This window comes from Camelus bactrianus, chromosome 19, assembly GCF_048773025.1.
Source record: "Camelus bactrianus isolate YW-2024 breed Bactrian camel chromosome 19, ASM4877302v1, whole genome shotgun sequence".
Classification (NCBI taxonomy): Eukaryota; Metazoa; Chordata; class Mammalia; order Artiodactyla; family Camelidae; genus Camelus; species Camelus bactrianus.
Window position 1 is genome coordinate 10,232,906 of NC_133557.1, and position 19,263 is coordinate 10,252,168.

The 19,263-nt window shown below is 38.7% G+C and overlaps 1 protein-coding gene across 3 annotated transcripts in view; it reads left to right on the forward strand.

Moving 5' to 3' along the window:
• Nucleotides 1-18,257, forward strand: part of TPX2 (TPX2 microtubule nucleation factor) — a 41,583-nt gene extending 23,326 nt beyond the window's left edge. For all 3 annotated transcript variants that reach the window (XM_045521058.2, XM_010960891.3, XM_045521059.2), the window contains 8 exons: nt 1,741-1,879; nt 2,500-2,716; nt 10,453-10,548; nt 11,590-11,766; nt 12,151-12,297; nt 14,979-15,090; nt 15,740-15,915; nt 17,444-18,257. In XM_045521058.2, the coding sequence (XP_045377014.2) occupies nt 1,741-1,879; nt 2,500-2,716; nt 10,453-10,548; nt 11,590-11,766; nt 12,151-12,297; nt 14,979-15,090; nt 15,740-15,915; nt 17,444-17,554 (1,175 nt within the window). In that variant the 3' untranslated portion in view covers nt 17,555-18,257. The remainder of the gene's footprint in view (nt 1-1,740; nt 1,880-2,499; nt 2,717-10,452; nt 10,549-11,589; nt 11,767-12,150; nt 12,298-14,978; nt 15,091-15,739; nt 15,916-17,443) is intronic.
• The last annotated feature ends 1,006 nt before the right edge of the window (nt 18,258-19,263 follow it).

Consider the following 19,263-nt stretch of genomic DNA (forward strand, 5'->3'; position numbering starts at 1 on the left):
GAACATTTCTCAAACCACCCACCTCTCTGTCCACCTTGATCCTCCTGGTCAATAATTGGGAAGGGGGAATTAAGGTAATGTGAGATGTCACTACACACAAGGCTATTTTTGCCATGTGTCAAAGTGCACACTTACTCACCTACAGAAAATGAAAGCATTCCATTCATTTAAGGTTGTGTGCTTTTTGTTCAGCGTTTCGACATAATGTTTTACCACTGCAGACCAGACACTCTCTTTGGTGTAGGGAGTTGTAGAAGTGAGAAAAATAGACTTGGTACTATTCAACATCAAGTTTCTAATTCAGTGGGAGACAGAAACAAATAGATGGTAAGTGCTGTTAATGTGGAGGGAGATGTAAGGATCAAGGGAGGTGCAAGATAGGGAGAGAGAAGTATGCTGAGAAGTCCCTGGAAGGGAAAGAAGTTGAAGATACAGGAGAGAAAAGAGATAACCAATCACTAAGTCCCTGTGCAGGCAGGTAGGAGAGAGATACTTAGCATAGGTGGAGTGATAGCTCTTTGAAAGGAGGATGGAAGAGGGGAATGAGTGCAAATGCTGATGGGTTTGCAGGTTTAGTGGTGAACAGATGAGAGGAATCTAGTCTAATAGTGTCTTTCTTTTTGAAAATAATTCTACAAAAAAGTAAAGAAGTTTGAGGAGTGGAGATGTGATATAGAATGGTTGTCAAGAGCATAGGGGTAGCATTGTTGGATAAAGCAGAATCTGGTTGTTTTGCCTTTGAAGGTTTCTAAATTTTTTCTACCTTTGTATAGACACTGTTTAGTGCTATGTTATGTAGCCAGATGAGTCCCTTTAAGGGCAGCATTTCCTGATACTGTTACTATGTTCTAGTAGCCATTTGTCAAATTTTATATTATGAAAATAATTAAATGTCTTTCTTTATCCTGCTAGAAATACAGATATTAACCATGACTTTCCAGATAACATATGACTCTTAGGGTCTGATATGCGCCGCTCTTGGAATCTTGGTTCTGGCAAATAGAAAGAAAAATTATTTTCTGCAGTTTGAATTTAAAACTTTGTACAGTTATAGCTCAGTAATAGTTATAGGTATTTCTGAAGCCTGGGTTATTTCTAAAATAAGTAGATTTGGTTTCTATCTCCTACTGTTACGTAATAAGGTCTAACTTAAAGGATTTACTTTATATAATTATGAAAATTGACAAGGTTGCTCCTGGCTGGGTAAATCAATATTTTCTGTGAGTGATGGTGATGATCTTAATATCGACCCTTTGACATAGTTGTTTTACTTTTTCCATTTGACTTTCCGTGAGAGATGGTCTTGATGTTTTGTTGTAGCTGCTTTTAGGGAATTCATAATATTAGGACTTATTACTTGGTCTTTACAAAGGACTTATTTTAAAACTGGAATAAGCAAAAGTTTTATTTGTCAGTAACAAGCAAAATAGTTGGCATTGTCAGTAGAAAGGCAGCACAGGCCTGTGCAGTGATAAGAATCCATCAGATACAGGTGGATTCTAGGTTCAGAATATGATAGTAGAGTTTACCCAAAGGCTACCTTCATTGTTACCCCTCAGGAAAGAGTGACAGAGGAGAAGGGACTGAATGTTTGTCAGGTTGACTGACATGAGCTGAGCTGAGTTGTGGAGGGCCAGCCACTCTGTAGTTTGGCATCTCTGGGCTGCCTAGCTGAGTTAGCACCTACAGGTAAACGGGGTCTTGGAGAGCTGAGTGAATGTCTATGATCTTGCTTTATAGCTCTGTTACCCTCTAAATCTGTGGCCAAAATATGCAGAGACCCCCAGACTCCCGTACTGCAAACCAAACAGCGCGCAAGGCCTGTGACCTGCAAAAGTGCGGCGGATCTGGAGGCCGAGGAGCTCGAGAAACTGCAGCAGTAAGTTACAGTATTTGTGAAAGAGTTCCAAGAACCTGCCTACTTTCTTCTTGGTCCTGTAAGGGGGGCAGTTGATGTTTCTCTTGCCTTGGGAATTGTGGCTTTTGAGTGACAGGCTCTGCCCTGCCTCTGTGGTGAAAGGATTGAAAGTGTGAATATGGAGCTGTCCTGGAGTGTAAAGTGGCAGTTGGGGGGGAGAACTTACTTATAATTCCAGTTAAGGAGTGTCCTCTGAGGTTAGTTTAGGTAGATCCCACCCTTTTATGGCTACCCGAGGGGTTATTAAAGCTAATATCTGTGGAGGGAACCGGAGCTTAATGTGGTTAGCACTGGAGTTTGTCTCCTGGTTCCTTTCATTCCTTCTTGTACTTCTTTTGAGAAGGGGAAGCTTCTTGAAGAGAAACCCGGTCTTTAAAGTGATAGGAATGTTAGTCTTTCTTATTTATTCTTTGCTCTTGAGGTAGATGTAGTGGCTTGGAGAGAGCTGAAATTTTGCTGTGCATGATGGGTAAGCCTAATGATTATTATTTTTCTGGTTTTGGCTTACTTTGTTCTTTGTGTAGTTTTCATTTTATTGAAAACATTTTTTTTATGGTCATCACTTAATTCTCACCTTATAGATACAAATTTAAAGCACAGGAACTTGATCCCAGAATTCTTGAAGGTGGTCCCATCTTGCCCAAGAAACCACCTGTGAAGCCACCCACTCAGCCTATTGGCTTTGATTTGGAAATTGAGAAGAGGATCCAGGAGCGAGAGTCAAAGAAGAAATTGGAGGATGAGCACTTTGAATTTCATTCCAAGCCTTGCCCTACTAAGATCTTGGAAGATGTTGTGGTAAGAGTGATGAGGCTCTGTGCTGGCAAAAGTGTCCTGCTCATACCAAATGTCCACCCACTCACAAATGCTTGAGTAGATACTATGATCAGGGCTTCATATTAAGAGCTGTGGCTGACAGAGAGACATGTCAGAGGTGGATTTTGCTCTCAGGAAACTTAAAGTCCACTAAGGAAGACAATATCGGTGTAAATAATATAAAATGAGACAGAAGTGCTCTAAGAGAGATGACAGTTAAAAGTGCTATAAGAATTCAAGGAGAGAATGATTTCTTCCAGATAGAAGTTCAGGGAATGCATTGTGGAGGAAGAAGCATTTGACTTGAGCCTTGACAGTGTCATTGTCATCATCTTGTTGTTGTCACTATTAAAAAACAATAGCTGACACTTTCCCTATGTTCTAGGCACTGCTCTTAGCTCTTTTTGTATATTAACCCATTCATTTTGACCACAACCCCTTTAGTTCGTTTACTGTAATCATCACCAGTTTCATATGAAGCACTTGAGGCACAGAGAGGTTAAGTAGCATTCCTAGGGCCCTCAGCTGGTAAGTAGTGGAGCAAGGATAAGAATTCAGGCACTCTGGCTCCAGAGTCTATGATCTGAATACTTCATAATACTGCCTCTCCACTTTTTAGTAGAATTTGGACTTGTAGAAATGCAAATGAAATGGACTGGCTGAGCATTCTCAGGCAGTGGGAGTTAGAAAAAAAAGAAAAAGCCTAAAGTTGGGAAGCATGGGGCAGCTATTGGGAACTGTGAGTGAGTCAGTTAAGCTGGAGAAAGGAAGTATATCAAGAGGAGCACCTGGAAACTAGATTAGAGAAATGGGTTGTAGTTTGATGGTGGCTCACAGTCACAGTTTTAAACAAAATATACCATCAAGAAGAGATGCCACAGTCAAAGAATAAGTAATGCCATTCAGCAGCTGCATAAGTGCAGAGATGGTTTTCAGATATATTTCTGTGTAGATGGAAAACATCCTCTTCCCCAAGTTTAGGTTGACTATGTCCAGGTACTCAGGACTCTGTTTTCCTGTCCTCTTTCTTTTTGCATGTCCTTTAGAGTCACCATGGTTTTAAGTGAAACTGTGCACCAATATACAGTCAGTCCTCCTTATCCACAGGTTCTGTGTCTGCAGATTCAACCAGCAGAGGACTGAAAATATTCAGGAAAAAAAAAACTCCAGAAAGTTCTAAGAAGCAAAACTTGAATTTGCTGCTCTCTGGCAACTATTTACATAGCATTTACATTGTATTTTCAACTGTTTTCATAGTATTTACATTGTGTTAGATATTATAAGTGATCTAGAGATGATTTAAAGTATGTGGGATGATATAGGAGGATGTGCATAGGTTATAAGCAAATCATTTTCTATAAAGGACTTGAGCATCCTTGAATTTTGGTATCTTCAGGGGTCCTGGAACCAGTTCCCTCAAGAGACCAAGGGATGACTGTATTACCTTTGACTGGATACTTAGTTTTGTTTATTTTATTTTCTTAGCACTAAGTCGGAAGCAGTCTGAAGTTATATTTTTCTAGGCTTTAAAAAAAGCATGATAATCCTTAGAAATGATTCTTCCCTTCTTCCTTCCCAGTACCTTTTTTCAGTTTGAAAGCTTTCTGCATATGAGACCTCTTTCTATTCACAATGCTTTTTTTTCTTTTTTGCTATGATGCACATGTATGATAGGCCAAACTCTGTTACATATCCTTTTAAGAAAGCTCTTTCCACTCAGGTGATTAGTCTCCAAGAACTGTACCTTCTTTGTCGTTGCTTACTCACTGAGGAAACTGTTCTGAATACAATAAGGGAAATGTAGGTTGTATGCAAATTTCAGATTCCTAGAGGCCAGAAGGGCTCAACTTTTTCATTTTACACACCAGGAACCCAAGGTCCAGAGATGAGAAATGACTTCCTCAAGGCTTCTGTAACATGCATTTGGCCCCTTACTTTTGATAAGCTTTTTCTCCAAGCTCCTGGCTTTTCCCCCTGCTACAAGTTTTTGTTTTTTATTTAATTTGCATATCATGCTCTCAAGTTTTACTATGTCCTTGTATGTCATATACCAATATTGACTTTATATATTTGTAAAATGAACTCATAGTTAAAGTAATTTTAAAGGGAACATGAAATCATTATATAAATGGAAAACCAGTACTTTTTGCCATGAATAATGACAATAATAGCTAATACTTAAATAAAATAAGCACTTTGTATAATAACTTACTTCTCATTATAACCCAAGAGGTAAACACTACAGGTACTATTATCATTCTGTTTTGTAGAGGTTAAATAACTTGTCCAAGATCACAAACTAGCCAATGGCAGAGCTGGGATGTGAGTAATTTGGGTAACATGGTTTCAGGGTCCATGCTCTTGTTTTAAAATAAAAGGTTCTTAGGAAAATACATGACCATTAAAAAAAGTCTACATCCTGCTTAATGTCCTCTTCCATACTGACTCCATTTTTGGAAACACTGATTTAGGAAATTGGTTTGGCAGTTTGTTGTACTTTGGAAATGCTGAGGTGACGTGGTAAGTGGGTTAAGGGTGACTAGAGTTCATTGGGAGTTAGTTAGGTGAGATCTTAGATTAGCATTATACCAGGTTATGCCTTGTTGAGAATTCTGGATAAACAGATCAGCAAAGCACTAGGTAAGTAATTAAGTTGTGACTGAACTGATATGTTGTGCTGTAGGGAAGTGATTGCCAAACCCAACCGGTTCTCAGAATCCTCTGGGGATCTTATTACATAAACAGGTTCCTGGGCCCCACCCCTGGAGTTTGGATTTGTTAGGTGCAGTGTAGACTAGAGAAAGCCCGGGTGAAGAACTTGGTGTCTGACACACAGTCAGAAGTCATGTTAATAGTAATAATTGTAGCATGCTTACACTGTACTGAATGTTTTACCTAAATTATCTATTTCTTATAATAGCTCTTAAGAGATAGTTTCTATCTTTATCCCTACTTTTTAGATGAGGAAAGAGACGCTAGGAGGTGTCTAGTATGCAGAACCAGGATTTGAACCTGTCATCTCCTTAAACAGTGTATTATTCTACCCAACAATGCTAACTTATCATCATTTGTCTTGGCAATAGGAGTTTTTGAGTCTGATGTTGGCTGTTTGCAGCTCTCTCCCTATGGAAATTTCCAGTGATTTTGCTTCAACTTTTGGATTCTTGAGAAACAAAGCATAGAAGGACACATAGATCTATTCCCTTCCACCCTCTTCATTTTTTATTAAGAGAGGCTTTGAGAGGGGAATATGGCTTGCCCATAGAAACATTTTTTAAAGTTGGTGGTAGAACTGAGGTTAGGTCTTTTAACTTCTAGTCTTGGACTCTTACAGTGGAAGAGCCTGCCCCCCAGAGCCTGAACGTAGCTGCTCTGTCAACCGCTGTTATGCCCATCTGTGTCCCCCGGTGCCGAAGCTCTCTTTCCGTGTGTCCTCTTGGTGTTTCTTGTGCTCTCCCACTTGTTGATAGGTGGCAAGGAGACAACGGGGCTGATGAGAGATGGGCTTGGGCAGCAGTGGGCCGTGAGGCAGAGATGGAAAAAGGGTTCTTGGGGCAGAGGTAAAGTGATGAAAGCCTTGAGCTCAAGGGTGTGAAATGTGAACTTGGTGCCGACATCTAGCGGGGAGCTGGAGCACCACAGAGGTGGGTGTGGTGACGGTGAGGCCAGTGAGTAATTTTAGCAGCGATATTTTAGGGATGACTCGGGGAGACTGGCAGGCTTTTTGAAAAATTTTTTCATACTCTGAGCTATAACATTGCTTCATAGTAATTTCCTAATTGCTCTGGGACAGGCCTGAGAATTTGTCACAGGGCACTTAGGGGCATATCTTGCTTTAGGGAGAGGTGCTCACTCCCAATATCCCATCCCCCATCCTGGGCTGCTTTTCCTAAATGCATCATCTTTTCACCCACATTGCCCACTTCTGACCATATATGACCTCTTTAGAGATATCTTCCCTCAGCTTCCTTTCGGAGTTTCCCCCATTATCCTTCAGCTCCACATTCTGTTTGGTTTCTTTAGAGCACTTGTGGAAATCAGGAAATATTTGATTTGTTACTTTTTCATTGTCTCTTTCCTCAACTGGAATGTGAGCTCCCTGATAGCAGGGACCATGATATCTGTATTGTCCACTTCTGTTTCCCCAGCACATCAGCATAGACACTGCAATATTAGATAACTGAGTGACAGGCCAAGCTGAAATGCAGCAGCCTGTGTTAGACACTGGGAATTCAGGTGGAAGTAGACAGTTTTTGTCCTCAAAGCTTTCACAGTCTGGGAGAGCAGATTGACATGTAAACAAGTAAGGACAGTGATATTAATCAACACACGTTCATTGGACAATTGCTACTTCTTGTAGGTGCTGTGGAGAATGCAAAGGAATGCAAATGGCAGTATCCCTGCCCCCAAGGAGCTTATAACTAAAATACGTAAAATAGCAAAACAAGACGCCTTCTCTGTTTCTAGAAACCCAGTTTTCTTTATTTCTGATTGAGCCCCCAATTGGCTTTGATTGCAGCAGAGATGGGATGTGGATGGATAGTTGCCTCAAAGTTGACTTCCATAAATCACCTTTCCCCCTCCTGCAACTAATTATGAGGACTGATCCCATTTGTAAACATCTCTTTCTTGACTTATTTATTAGAGATTTCTTTTAAAGTGCACATCTCTCTGCTGAGAGGATGCAGAGAGAGGGGAAAAATAGGAAAAGAGGGATTATTTTAGAACTAAAAGAGTCCTTAGATATTTATTTCAATTACTTTATTTTATGAAAAGAAAAAAAAAAAAAAAACCTGAGGCCTGGAAGGCTATCTGCTAGTGCTATACAGGCTATATAGATTGGAATCCAAGCTAGGCTAGACCAGAGTTCTGAATCCTTGCTCAGTGTTCTTCCCATTCCCACATGTCCTGGTTGTGTTTAGGCAAGAGGGTGGTGTCCACCTGTCCGGGATGTCTAGAACAATAAATTTTTGTTGTTGTTTTCTGACAAGCATTATTTGAAAACCCATTTCATGGACTTTTGTCGCTGATTGCAAGTTCTGCTGTATTAAATTTTACCATACTAGTGATTCTGGTTTTCTTTAGAAAATGTATTAGAACTCCCACAGCAGAATGAGAATTACCTTTACAATGGTCACCTTGACAGTATTAATTCTTTCCAAAGATTGATATTGTACAAAGCATTTTGGAAAAGCCATTTGTCTTTTATCCTATGGCATAGTCTTTTGGATCTCTTTAACAATGGCAAGTCTTCATATTTTAAAGATTGCTTTTAAGAGCTGATCTAAAGTTATTTGGAACTAAAACTTCTGAGTAGTGTAAAATAATAGAGCTGGAAACAGTTTTGTTTAATTAAAAGTAAAGATTGAGCAACTACCTTGCATGGCCCTAAAACTGGCTTCGAAGGCCACTCCAAGAAAGAGATTCCAAACATGTCTGGAGCAGTTGCAGCATTGTTGGGATTAAGGAGAAGTCTCCCAAGGTATAAATTAGAGTCCAAGAGTCTTTGAGTCCAAGTTATAAATTTTGTTATTCATGCTTACTATATTCACTTAACAAACATTTACTGAATGCCTTATACTTGCCAAGGTCTGTGTTAGATATTAGGGATTGATGGAATAACAGTTCCCACTCTCAGAGCATTCACGGACTAGTAGGAGGAGATGAACACCTGTATAAACAAGTGCAATGAAGTTTTATATGTACTGTACATAACAAACTATATTTGGGGGAGAGTGGGGTCAGCTCTTTAGGTTATGGGAGTGGAGAGATCTACTGAAAAGTTTTACAAAAGAAGAAATGCTTCAGTGGAGTCTTAAAAAGAAGGGTTAAGTCCTTCCAAGGAGCCAGATCATTTCGGAAAGAGCACAGGCAAAGGTACTGAGATGAGAACCAGTGTTAAATTTTGGCAGCTGCCAGTAGTTCATTGTGGTTGGAGGGTGATGCCTAAGGAGGGGCAAGAGATAAGGCTGGAGAGTCGGGTAGGGAACTAGATTATGAAGCATCTTGAACTTCATGTCAAGGAATATGTTATACTGCTGTAGGTAGACAGTAGGAGCCATTAACAAATTTTAAGTCAGGAAGTAATGTGATCAGATCTTCTGACTGTATACAGCAGATGGACTGACGGAATGAAATGAGAAGCTGAAAGACTATTAGAAGGCTAGTGGAATGGTACAGGCAGTAGATGATGTGGCCTGTGGTACGAGTTAGAGAAGGGGCAGAACAGAGAGCTGATGGGGCAGCATATGGATGTAGGTGTAACAGATAAAGAGTTACAGAGGATGTCTCAAGGTTGTTTTGATTTTTTAAAATTGATTTGGTCATACACTTTATTCAAAACAATAGCCTGAGAGATACCATTTTGCAATTAGGATTAATTGCCAGATTCATGATAGAATGTAAATTTGATGAGAATCGGAAAATATTTATAGAACAACTTTCTAAAATATGTTAGTTTTGAATGCATGTAGAGTGGGACACATAATTCAGTCTGCAAGGATTTGAGGTGTTGGCAGTGTTTTGGAATCACAAAAGGGGCAAAATCTTCAGAGTAGTTGAATGTATTAGAATTATGGAATATAGAAATTAAATGGCTCTCTTAATCCACCCTCAAAGAGATGTGAGAGTTAACAGTTTGGTGTTCTTTCCAGATTTTATTTTCTATACTTAGGTAAATTACATATACATTTTAAACACACACAACAAAAATATTGTCTGTTTCAGCAGCTTATCCTTCCTCCCTCAATATTATGAACACTGCTGTATGTCAGTAATAAAGATTTATTTTATTCTTTTTGATGGCTATATAATATTCTGTTGTGTGGATGTACCACAGTTTAAGGAAGGATTTAATTAATTCCTTCTTGGTAGATTATGGGGTTATTTGCAATTTTTTACTCTTTTTAAAAATGCTATATTGAAGTATACCTAAAAGCTGAGCTAGAGATCAAATACTAGAGTGTAATATTGGGTGAAAGAGAATGACCATGTAAAGATTTAGTAGTTAATTCCTAAAGGTTGTACCAGTTTGTGCCCTGTACCCTTAACCACTATATGTGATCACCCACTTCTCTTCACATGCCAACACTGGTGTTAATCAGTTTTTTAAATAATAGTCCTATAAGAGAAAAATACCTTAATTTACATTTTAAAAGTTACTGAGATTGAGCCTTTTGTGTATCTTTGTGAACTGCTTGTTCTTTGCTCATTTGGCAAAAGGAAATTAAGCTAGCCCTTGCCCAATACTATTTTCCATTTGCTTTCTGAGGGTAATGTTTTTGAATATAAGTTCTCATTGTAGAACTGTATGTGGAATAGATTTAAGAGGATGGTATCTATTCTGTTCCTAGATAACATTTAGAAGTCTTTGTTTTTGAGGGATTGGGGTATAAAAAGGGAGAGAAACAATAACATATTGATATTATTTTCTGTTGAATGTTTTTCATAAATACCAAAAAACATTTTGATGAATCCTATTTTTATTGAATATACAACTCAAAACTATGTCTTTGTTGTTTGCTGGGCTTCTGTCATGTTAATCCACCTTTTGAGTACTAATAGATACCAATCTTAGTTGGATAAATAACAATATACTGAAATATTAGCTTTTTTTTTTGATTCCTGGTGTATGAACTTCTGAAAAAGGGATTAACCTTATCACACAGCCTAGTAGAGATTGTTCTGGGATATCTAATTGAGTTGCTTACTACTTCCAGGGTGTTCCTGAAAAGAAAGTACTTCCAATTACTGTCCCCAAGTCACCAGCCTTTGCTCTGAAGAACAGAATCAGAATGCCCACCAAAGAAGATGAGGTGATTCCCTGGGATGAGGGTTTCTATTCCTTCCACATAATCTAAGCATTACTCTTTCTTAAACTTAGTGGAATTCAAAGGCAGTTACTCTTGCTGGAGTTGTCTTAACAATGGGTATGAACGTTTGATCATCTTTTTGGTTCTTCCAAAAGCAAAGTAGTTAGTAAGGGTATGAATCTTTCGGCTTTCAGTGGTAACTGGTTGTAACTTAATGGAAGCTTGTTTGTTTCTATTGCACTGAAAATTAGCCTGCTGTTGTAATGTGAGTCAAAAGTTGCCAAGACTTACACTCTTTTGCCTAAGTTATTGTCACCATTCAGTGAGAGACTTTTAAAATTCATACTAAGCATTTAGGTCTGCCCTGTCCTATCTCCATTAGCCCAAGGGTTGCACAGGTGACTGTGTGGTGGTGGTTTATGAAGTTGGGATACATAAACTGTCATTGATCAGGCTAGTTTCTTGTTACATCTCCCGTTTTATCTATAAATATCCAGAGTTAAGGTAATTTTATAGCAGATCTCAAGCATAAGCCTTTTTATAGTTTCACTTGAAACTAAAATACACAGTAATCTTATGTTACCAGCTTGAACCCAAACAACTTACTTGGTCCTATTCTGGGTTTGGCTACTGAGAATACTCCCAGTCACATGTTTTAGTGGAGTCTGGAGGCTGGGTCAAAGAAGAGGCCAAGGTACATGCTTGGTTAGTACCTTCCTTCTGTTCTTCATTTTATTCACACTATTTGACCTCATTTAGTTTTTACAACCTTCTTGTGAAAACTTTTAGATCCTTTAAGAGTAATTGGGTTAGTTTATCAAATGCTTTCACATTGGTTTCACCCCTGTGAGTTGTTAGGTGACTTTGTAGGTTGGTGAGTTGGTGGGTATCCCTCTTTGATAGAAGAGGAAGCTAAGACACCTAAGAGGTTGAGTGACTTGCCTTAATTAGTGACTTCTCTCATATAATGTCTTCTGACTCCACATTCAAAGGAGGTGAGAGAGAGCAAGTAGTCTTGTTTCTAAACTGCAGTTTTTTCCTCAGGAAGAGGAGGAGCCAGTAGTGATAAAAGCTCAACCTGTGCCGTATTTTGGGATGCCTTTTAAGCCCCAAATCCCAGTGGGAAGAACTGTGGAAATATGCCCTTTCTCTTTTGATTCTCGAGACAAAGAACGTCAGTTACAGAAGGAGAAGAAAATAAAAGAACTGCAGAAAGGGGAGGTAGGTGTTTCCATTTTTGCAAGTAGCACGATACTATTCTTTGATGCCTCAAAGGTAATCTTTTATGTTGCAATGATAACTATAAAATCACTGACTTCCTTTGATCCCTCTGAGAACCTTATGAAGTATAAATAGGGCAAGTAATTTAAAATAACCGTCTGGCACAAAGAGGTTAAGTGACTTGCCCATGATCATGCTGCTAGTTATTGGCAACATTGGGAGGAAAACCTCTTTTTCCTTTTGAGCCCATTACTCTTTCTGCTACACCATGCTGCTTTGGTAACTGGCCTTTTCTATTTTTCAGATTCATTCAAATATTCTGGAGCAGCTGCTGCCTTCTGGCTAAAAAGACTATCTTAAACCTTAAGTTTTCTTTTCTATTAGGTGCCCAAGTTCAAGGCACTTCCTTTGCCTCATTTTGACACTATTAACCTGCCGGAGAAGAAGGTGAAGAACACAACTCAGGTTGAGCCTTTCTGCTTGGAGACTGACAGAAGGGGTGCTCTGAAGGCACAGACTTGGAAGCACCAGGTGGGGATGGGGAGAGAGCAGCTAAAATGTGAATTGCTTGATTGTTGGTTTGTTACAATAGGTAGACCCACTATACTGAATTTACCTGGGAACTAACATACTGGATTATTTCAGGGGCTCTCACTCTAAATTAGAGGTCAGCAAACCTTTTCTATAAAAGACCAGATATTAAATATTTTAGGTTTTGTAGGTTACATATAGTGTCTATCACATGTTCTGTATGTGCGTGTGTGTTTCAACTCTTCAAAAATGTAAAAAGCATTTTTTGCTCAAGAGGTATACGAAAAGAGGTTGCAAGCTGGATTTGGCCTGCAGGCTTAAGTTTGTTGATCTCTGCTTTAAGTGATCATCTGGGGAATATGAGAAATGGTAGGCTTTTTTTTACCTCAAGAGTTAAGATCTTATCTATTAGACTTGTTCATTAAATGTTCACTCCTTTCTTTTCTTTTTTTCTTTTTTTTTAATTGAAGTATAGTTGATTTATAATCTTGTGTTAGTTTCAGGTGTACAGCATAGTGATTTAGTTATACACATATATATTCTTTTTCATTATAGGTTATTATAAACTATTGAATATTGTTACTGTGCTATACAATAGGACTTTATTGTTTATCTATTTTGTATATAGTAGTCTGTATCTGCTAATCTCAAACTTAAAATTTATCCCCCACCAACCCTTTTCCCCTTTGGTAACCACAAGTTTGTTTTCTATGTCTGTGAGTCTGTTTCTGTTTTGTAAATAAGTTCATTTGTGTCATTTTTTTTAGATTCCATATATAAATGGTATTATATGATATTTGATACTTAGTATGATCATCTCTAGGTCCATCCATGTTGCTGCAAATGGCATTATTTCATTTTTTTTTTTATGTTTGAGTAGTATTCCAACATATATATATATATACTACAATTCTTTTTTGGGGGGTGTTTAAGGAAAAAAAAAATACATATATATATTTTTTAATGGCGGTATTGAGGACTGAATCCAGGACCTCATGCATGCTAAGCATGCACTCTTACCACTGAGCTATACCCTCCCCTGCTTATACCACAACTTCTTTATCCATTCATCTGTCAGTGAACATTTAGGCTGTTTCCATGTCTTGGCTATTGTAAATAGTGCTGCTATGAACATTGGGGTGCATGTATCTTTTTGAATTAGAGTTTTCTCTGAATATATGCCCAGGAGTGGGATTGCTGGATCATCTGGTAACTATTTTTAGTTTTTTAAGGAATATTCATACTGTTTTCCATAGTGGCTGTACCAAATTACATTCCCACCAACAGTGTAGCAGGATTCCCTTTTTGTTCACTCCTTTCTGTTGGTGCTTTGATAAGAAAATACACGGTGAGAATAAATTCTCAATATGGTATGTTGTTTTCTCAACATAGTGTGCTCTTTGCTCTTTATAGATGACAGGTGATTAAAAAGTTAATCGATTGTTGGCTGATTTAATTGGAATCTAATTCTACCGTCTGAAAAAAAAATTCTCTTGAGCCCCTAAGTTTGTCAGTATTGATACAGTCTCTTATTCTGGACGATGAAAGGGGCTCTGGCCTAATCTTTTTGTCTGTGGAAAGACACCCCTCTGATGTGCAAGAGACGTGATTGCTTATGTGACTAAGCACTTATGTAGGCCCCTTGTTAGCATTGTTCTTGAGGAGAACTTAGGACTATTGGCTTTGGAAGCAATAGTGAAACTCTCTTTCAAGGACCATGACATAGAATGTCTATGTGTGGGGTACTTCCCATAATAAAAAAAATGTTTAAAACTTTTTCAGACATACATAAAAGTAGAATAGTATAATGAATTTATATGAACCTGTCACCTGGTTCTCTCGTGATCAAAACATGGAAAATCTTATTTCATCTATAGTTCTACCTACTTGTCTCTATACTGGATGCTTCTACCTACACAAGATTACTTTGAAGCAAATCCTAGGTATCATTTCATTTCATCTAAAAATACTTCAGTGTGTATCTTTAAAATATAAGGATTAAAAAAAGCATAACCACAGTACTATTATTGCATTTTAAAAGATTAACAGTAATTCCTTAATAGTGACAAATAGTCAGTGTTCATATATCCCCAAATCCCTCATTTTTTTAGTCATATTGTTCAAATCAGGATCCAAATAATGTCCACATATTACATTTGTTTGATAAATCTCTAAATCCCTTTAATCTATAGGCTGCTCTACTTGCATTTTATTTGTTGACTAAACTAGATTGTCCTATAAATTTTACAGTCTGGATTTTAGTCATTGTATTCCCATGGTGTTGATTAATATGTTCCTCTATCTCCTGTATTTCCCATTATTGAGTATTTAAATCTAGAGACTTGATTAAATTCTGGTTAGATTCTTTTTGGGATTAGTGGGGAGAATACTTTACAGGTGATCCTATCCAGGGGTATATAATGTCTAATATCTACTTGTTTATTTTTTGTGATGTTAAGATAGGCCTTAAAAGTATCTTTAAGGTACTTTCTAATTCTCATGGGGTTCAAATATTGTTGATCTGATCTACTTAATGTAAAAGGGATTTTAATTTGGGTTTAAATTAAATCACCTGCTGTTTTTATTGATGAAACAGTTCAGAAACACTAGAATTTGAGTAATGAGGTGGTAGTTAGGGAAAGTTGTGTAGTTGCCGATCTAACAGATTTTCTTTCTAATAGCTGGAAGAAGAACTCAAACAGCAGAAAGAAGCAGCTTGTTTCAAGGCTCGTCCCAACACCGTCATCTCCCAGGAGCCCTTTGTTCCTAAGAGAGAGAAAAAATCCCTCACTGGTAATAGTTTATGTGTTCTTGTGGGATTGGGGCAGTATTGTCAGACTTCCTGGGACTCAGTTATGTCAGTACAATGTTGTGTCAATTAGGAAAGCATTTGCCTGTAGAGGATCTAGTTTTCTCCCCCTCGATCTTTGTTGAATCCAGCAGCTATGTTGATTTGTAGAATGTGTTGGGGTCGGATTGAAAGAACAAGAGCCTGGGCAGAGGCAGCTGGCAATTCAACAACAATTATACTTTCCCCATCCAGGGAGTAGCAAATAAGTGAGGGAGGGAGAGCCAGGACTTCTTTCTGGACTTCACCCTGAAGCAAGCCTTCGATAGAAAGCATTTGATTTGTTAAACAAGGGCAATGTGTCAGAAAATTGGGATTCTCCTCCTAAATCTGTCTCAAAATCACTATGTAGTTTTGAGCAAGCTACTTTTCCTGTGCAGATCTTGCTTTTTCCCTAATTAGATGATTTATGGGAGCTCTTCCAACCCTTAAAATTTTAGAACTTTTGTGGTTTTACCCCACCTTTCTCCTAGCAGGGCTTCCTTAGAGCTCAGCCTTTCTGTTTCCATGCATGTCTGTGCCAGTTGCTGGAACTGTGGGAGGTTTATGCAAGTCCTGCTTGTGCACCAATATTCTCTCTGTTTCTGTACTCAGAGGGTCTAGTTCAGGAAACTTTCCAGCTGGCCACTGAGAAGAGGGCCAAGGAGCGGCAGGAGCTGGAGAAGAGAATGGCTGAGGTGGAAGCTCAGAAAGCCCAGCAGCTGGAGGAGGCCAGGCAGCAGGAGGAAGAGCAGCAGAAGGAGGAGCTGGCCAGGCTACGGAAAGAACTGGTAACCGGGCAGCCCGAGCACTGACTAACCCGTGGTTGTGTCTGTTTTGTTTTATCTGTACCTTGCCTACCTTGCCTTGTTCCGGAAAGGATCTAAGGTGGCCTACAAGGATTCATCAAAGAAGAGTGAAAATGAGAAATCGCACAAGCCAAGAAGGGCGGTGACAAAGTTGAGATGTGAACAAGGCTAAAGATGTGTAAATTGTGATCTATGGATCTGCTAAGTTTGAGCCATAATTTTGGCCCTTTTTAGGAACCAACCTGTCAGTTACAAAACTCAAAATGATCAGGAGATATAAACAAGCTAGTTATTTAAAAAATACATTTATCCTTGATACTGAATTCAGCCAGAATTTCTTCCAGGGGATCTTCATAAGGAGGACATCTTGTGCACAACTATGCACAATTATGCATTTGTAGGACTTTATTTAACTTATTTTTATTGTTATTTTGTTAAGGCTTAAGAAAATCAATGTGTTTTACAAGAATACATAGGTAGAGAAGGACATGGGAATTGTGTGATGACTGTATCTTCATTTTCCTCTTAATACTTGACTCAAATTCCTTGGAGTTAAAGTGCATATCAGTCCAGGTGGCCCTCCATGCTAACACTAGATAGTGATTTAGATATTAGTTATCCGAAAAGAAAGCGTCGTTCACATTAAGAACCCTTTCACTAGGAGGGCAGCAAGCCACATTAACTTTATTAATGAAGAAGACAGTTTTAGATGAAACTGCATATGATTAGTAGAAGGATGAATATAGAAACATGTAAGTTGTTGAGGTTCTGTCTAAAAATGCTAAGCCAACAGCTGTATCAGCTGTTGGCAGAGGTGGCTGGCCACAGGAAGGCTTTAGGGACAAACTATTAAAGGAATTAGTTCCTCGACAAAATCCAAGCTACCCTTTGCTGATTGGATTTTAAAAACATATGTATAATCCTTGGTCCTTACAAAACCAGCCTTTTTTCCAGCCTCAAGTGTTTTGAATTTTCTACAGCACTTGAGTCTTGTCTCTTGTGTTTGTCCATATCATAGAACTTTCTACTAATCTGGCTTGATTCAGGGTTAATTCTAGACTGTCAGAAGGATGGATGGGACCATATGTTCTCCCAGAAACCTTTCCTGGTCATTGGTTTTGTGTGTGTGTGTGTGTGTGTGTGTGTCTATGCTTTTGGTGAATATTAAGATTCAATAAGCTTAAGATTATACTCTAGCAAATTCTTAATATACATCTCTTTTCTTCTGTAATTGAATACAGCCCCCTTATACCCTAGTAATAAATAGTCAAACTGAAGATAGATGCAAGCTGAGGGGCCCAGCACAACCTGAATGAAAACCAACTTGGGCTCCAAAGCACATGTGTGTTGCTGTTAAACTGTGTTGCCACCCCTCTGCCACCTCTTTGAATTAGTGACTGGGATCTGTGAAACTATACCAAAATTTTCTCAAGAAGAAAAATGAAATCACCCATAAGCATAGTTCTCTAACATCCTTAGCAATGGTAACCCTGTTTTTCTCATTCTGCAGGTGCACAAGGCAAATCCAATACGCAGGTACCAGGGTGTGGAGGTCAAGTCAAGTGACCAGCCTCTGACCGTTCCTGTATCGCCCAAGTTCTCCACTCGATTCCACTGCTAAACTCAGCCATGAGCTGTGGACAACACCTGGGAACTGGAGCTGCTCTTTCCATTAAACCAGGAGCCTTCTTTGTCACAGGAGCGTGGAGAGAATCCATTTCTCCAGGCTTTGCCCTGCCCATGCCCGACAGAGCATGCCTGACAAGTGTGGACTCCGATTCCTTTGAGGGTTGTTTTCCTACATTACTGAGGCTAATAATGAGACTCGACTCACATATATCTCAACCGGACTCCATGTAGTTGTTACCTTTGAACCATCAGTTGACCTTTTGTATGGGTCCTAACTCTGACTAGAATTTAAATTCTCTGTATTAGCACAGTGTTATTTCTGTTGCCCTTACCCCTCCTTTTTTTTTTTTTTTTTCTATTTTAATCAGAAAATAAAGATAGTTAAATACTGAGACAGGATTTAAGTCATGGATTAAATGAGGAACCATCAGTAGTATATCAGATTCTTCTCTGCAAAATGAATTTAGAGTTAAGAAGCCCTTGGCTACAAGGGGGAAAGGCTCGTTAACTGCATGACAAGGAAGAGAACTTACGGGGAACCTCACAGTGGCCATCAGCAGGCTTCGGGTAGAGCTGCTGTTCAGGCACATTCTTCCCTTTTTGGTGCTGATGATAACAAGGAATGCTGAGCAGTGCACGTTTTAAGTCCTCCAGTGACCTGGACTGTAATAAATATTTTTGTCTTCCTCTCCCGATTTTGTTATTTGATGTTTTTAAATCTGTCAGGTCCCTTTGGAGGTCACATCTTATTGGGGAAAGTAGGTACTTTGAGAGGAGGGCTCAGGAACTTTTAAAAACATATGCTCTATCCTTAAAGGAAAGTGCTTCGTGACTTTTTTCTGTGTTATGTCAGAATATTCTCCCATGTTTTGTTAACTCTCTCCTAGGAACCACTCTGGAAGTGTGTTATTCCAACAGACAGACTGTGCCTTCTTCCCTAAGTGTGCCTTTTCTCACCTGGTAAACTCTTCCTTATGAAACTCAGCCCTAGTAGAATCTTTTTCATAAATCCTTCCTTGACCATCTGACCTCAGGTAAGATGACAGCTTCCTTCTTTGTGCCTTCCAAATGTTCCTTCTGTATGTCTCTAGTAGAATAGTTATACCACTGAGTTACTTGTATTTGTTTATGAACTAGTAGAGATGCAGATAACTAAAATTATGTTAGTCTTTGAAGGTAAAAATTATGTTAATCATCTCTCTATTTCTCAGCACAGAATTTGCTAGGTGCATGTTAAATGGTATATTTTCTTTTAGATTTAACATTATTTATGAACTCCTACTCTGTACCAGTCATCTACTGTGCCACGGACTATAAAAGCCCAGGCAGACCTAGGCACCATGTATGATGTTAGATCTATTTTATATTCCTTTTGTTTATTCATTCAGTAAGCATTGTCTACAGACCACTGTGGATTTAGTGACAGACGACAAAGCAAGATGATTTGCAGATCCCTGGGCCTCATGTAGGCCCACAGACTGATAGAAAGAGCAGTTCCTTTATTCATTTCCTAGAGGTATATGCTCTACAGTTCCATAACTACTTGTGTAGTTCATTTAACAAATAGTGATTTGCTGCTAACTCTATATACCTTGGCACTGTTCTAGTCTCTGGGAATATAGCAATGAACAGAAATAGAAGACCTTGACTTTGTGGAGCTTACCTTTTAGAAGGGGAGACAGACAATAAACAAGTAGTTGT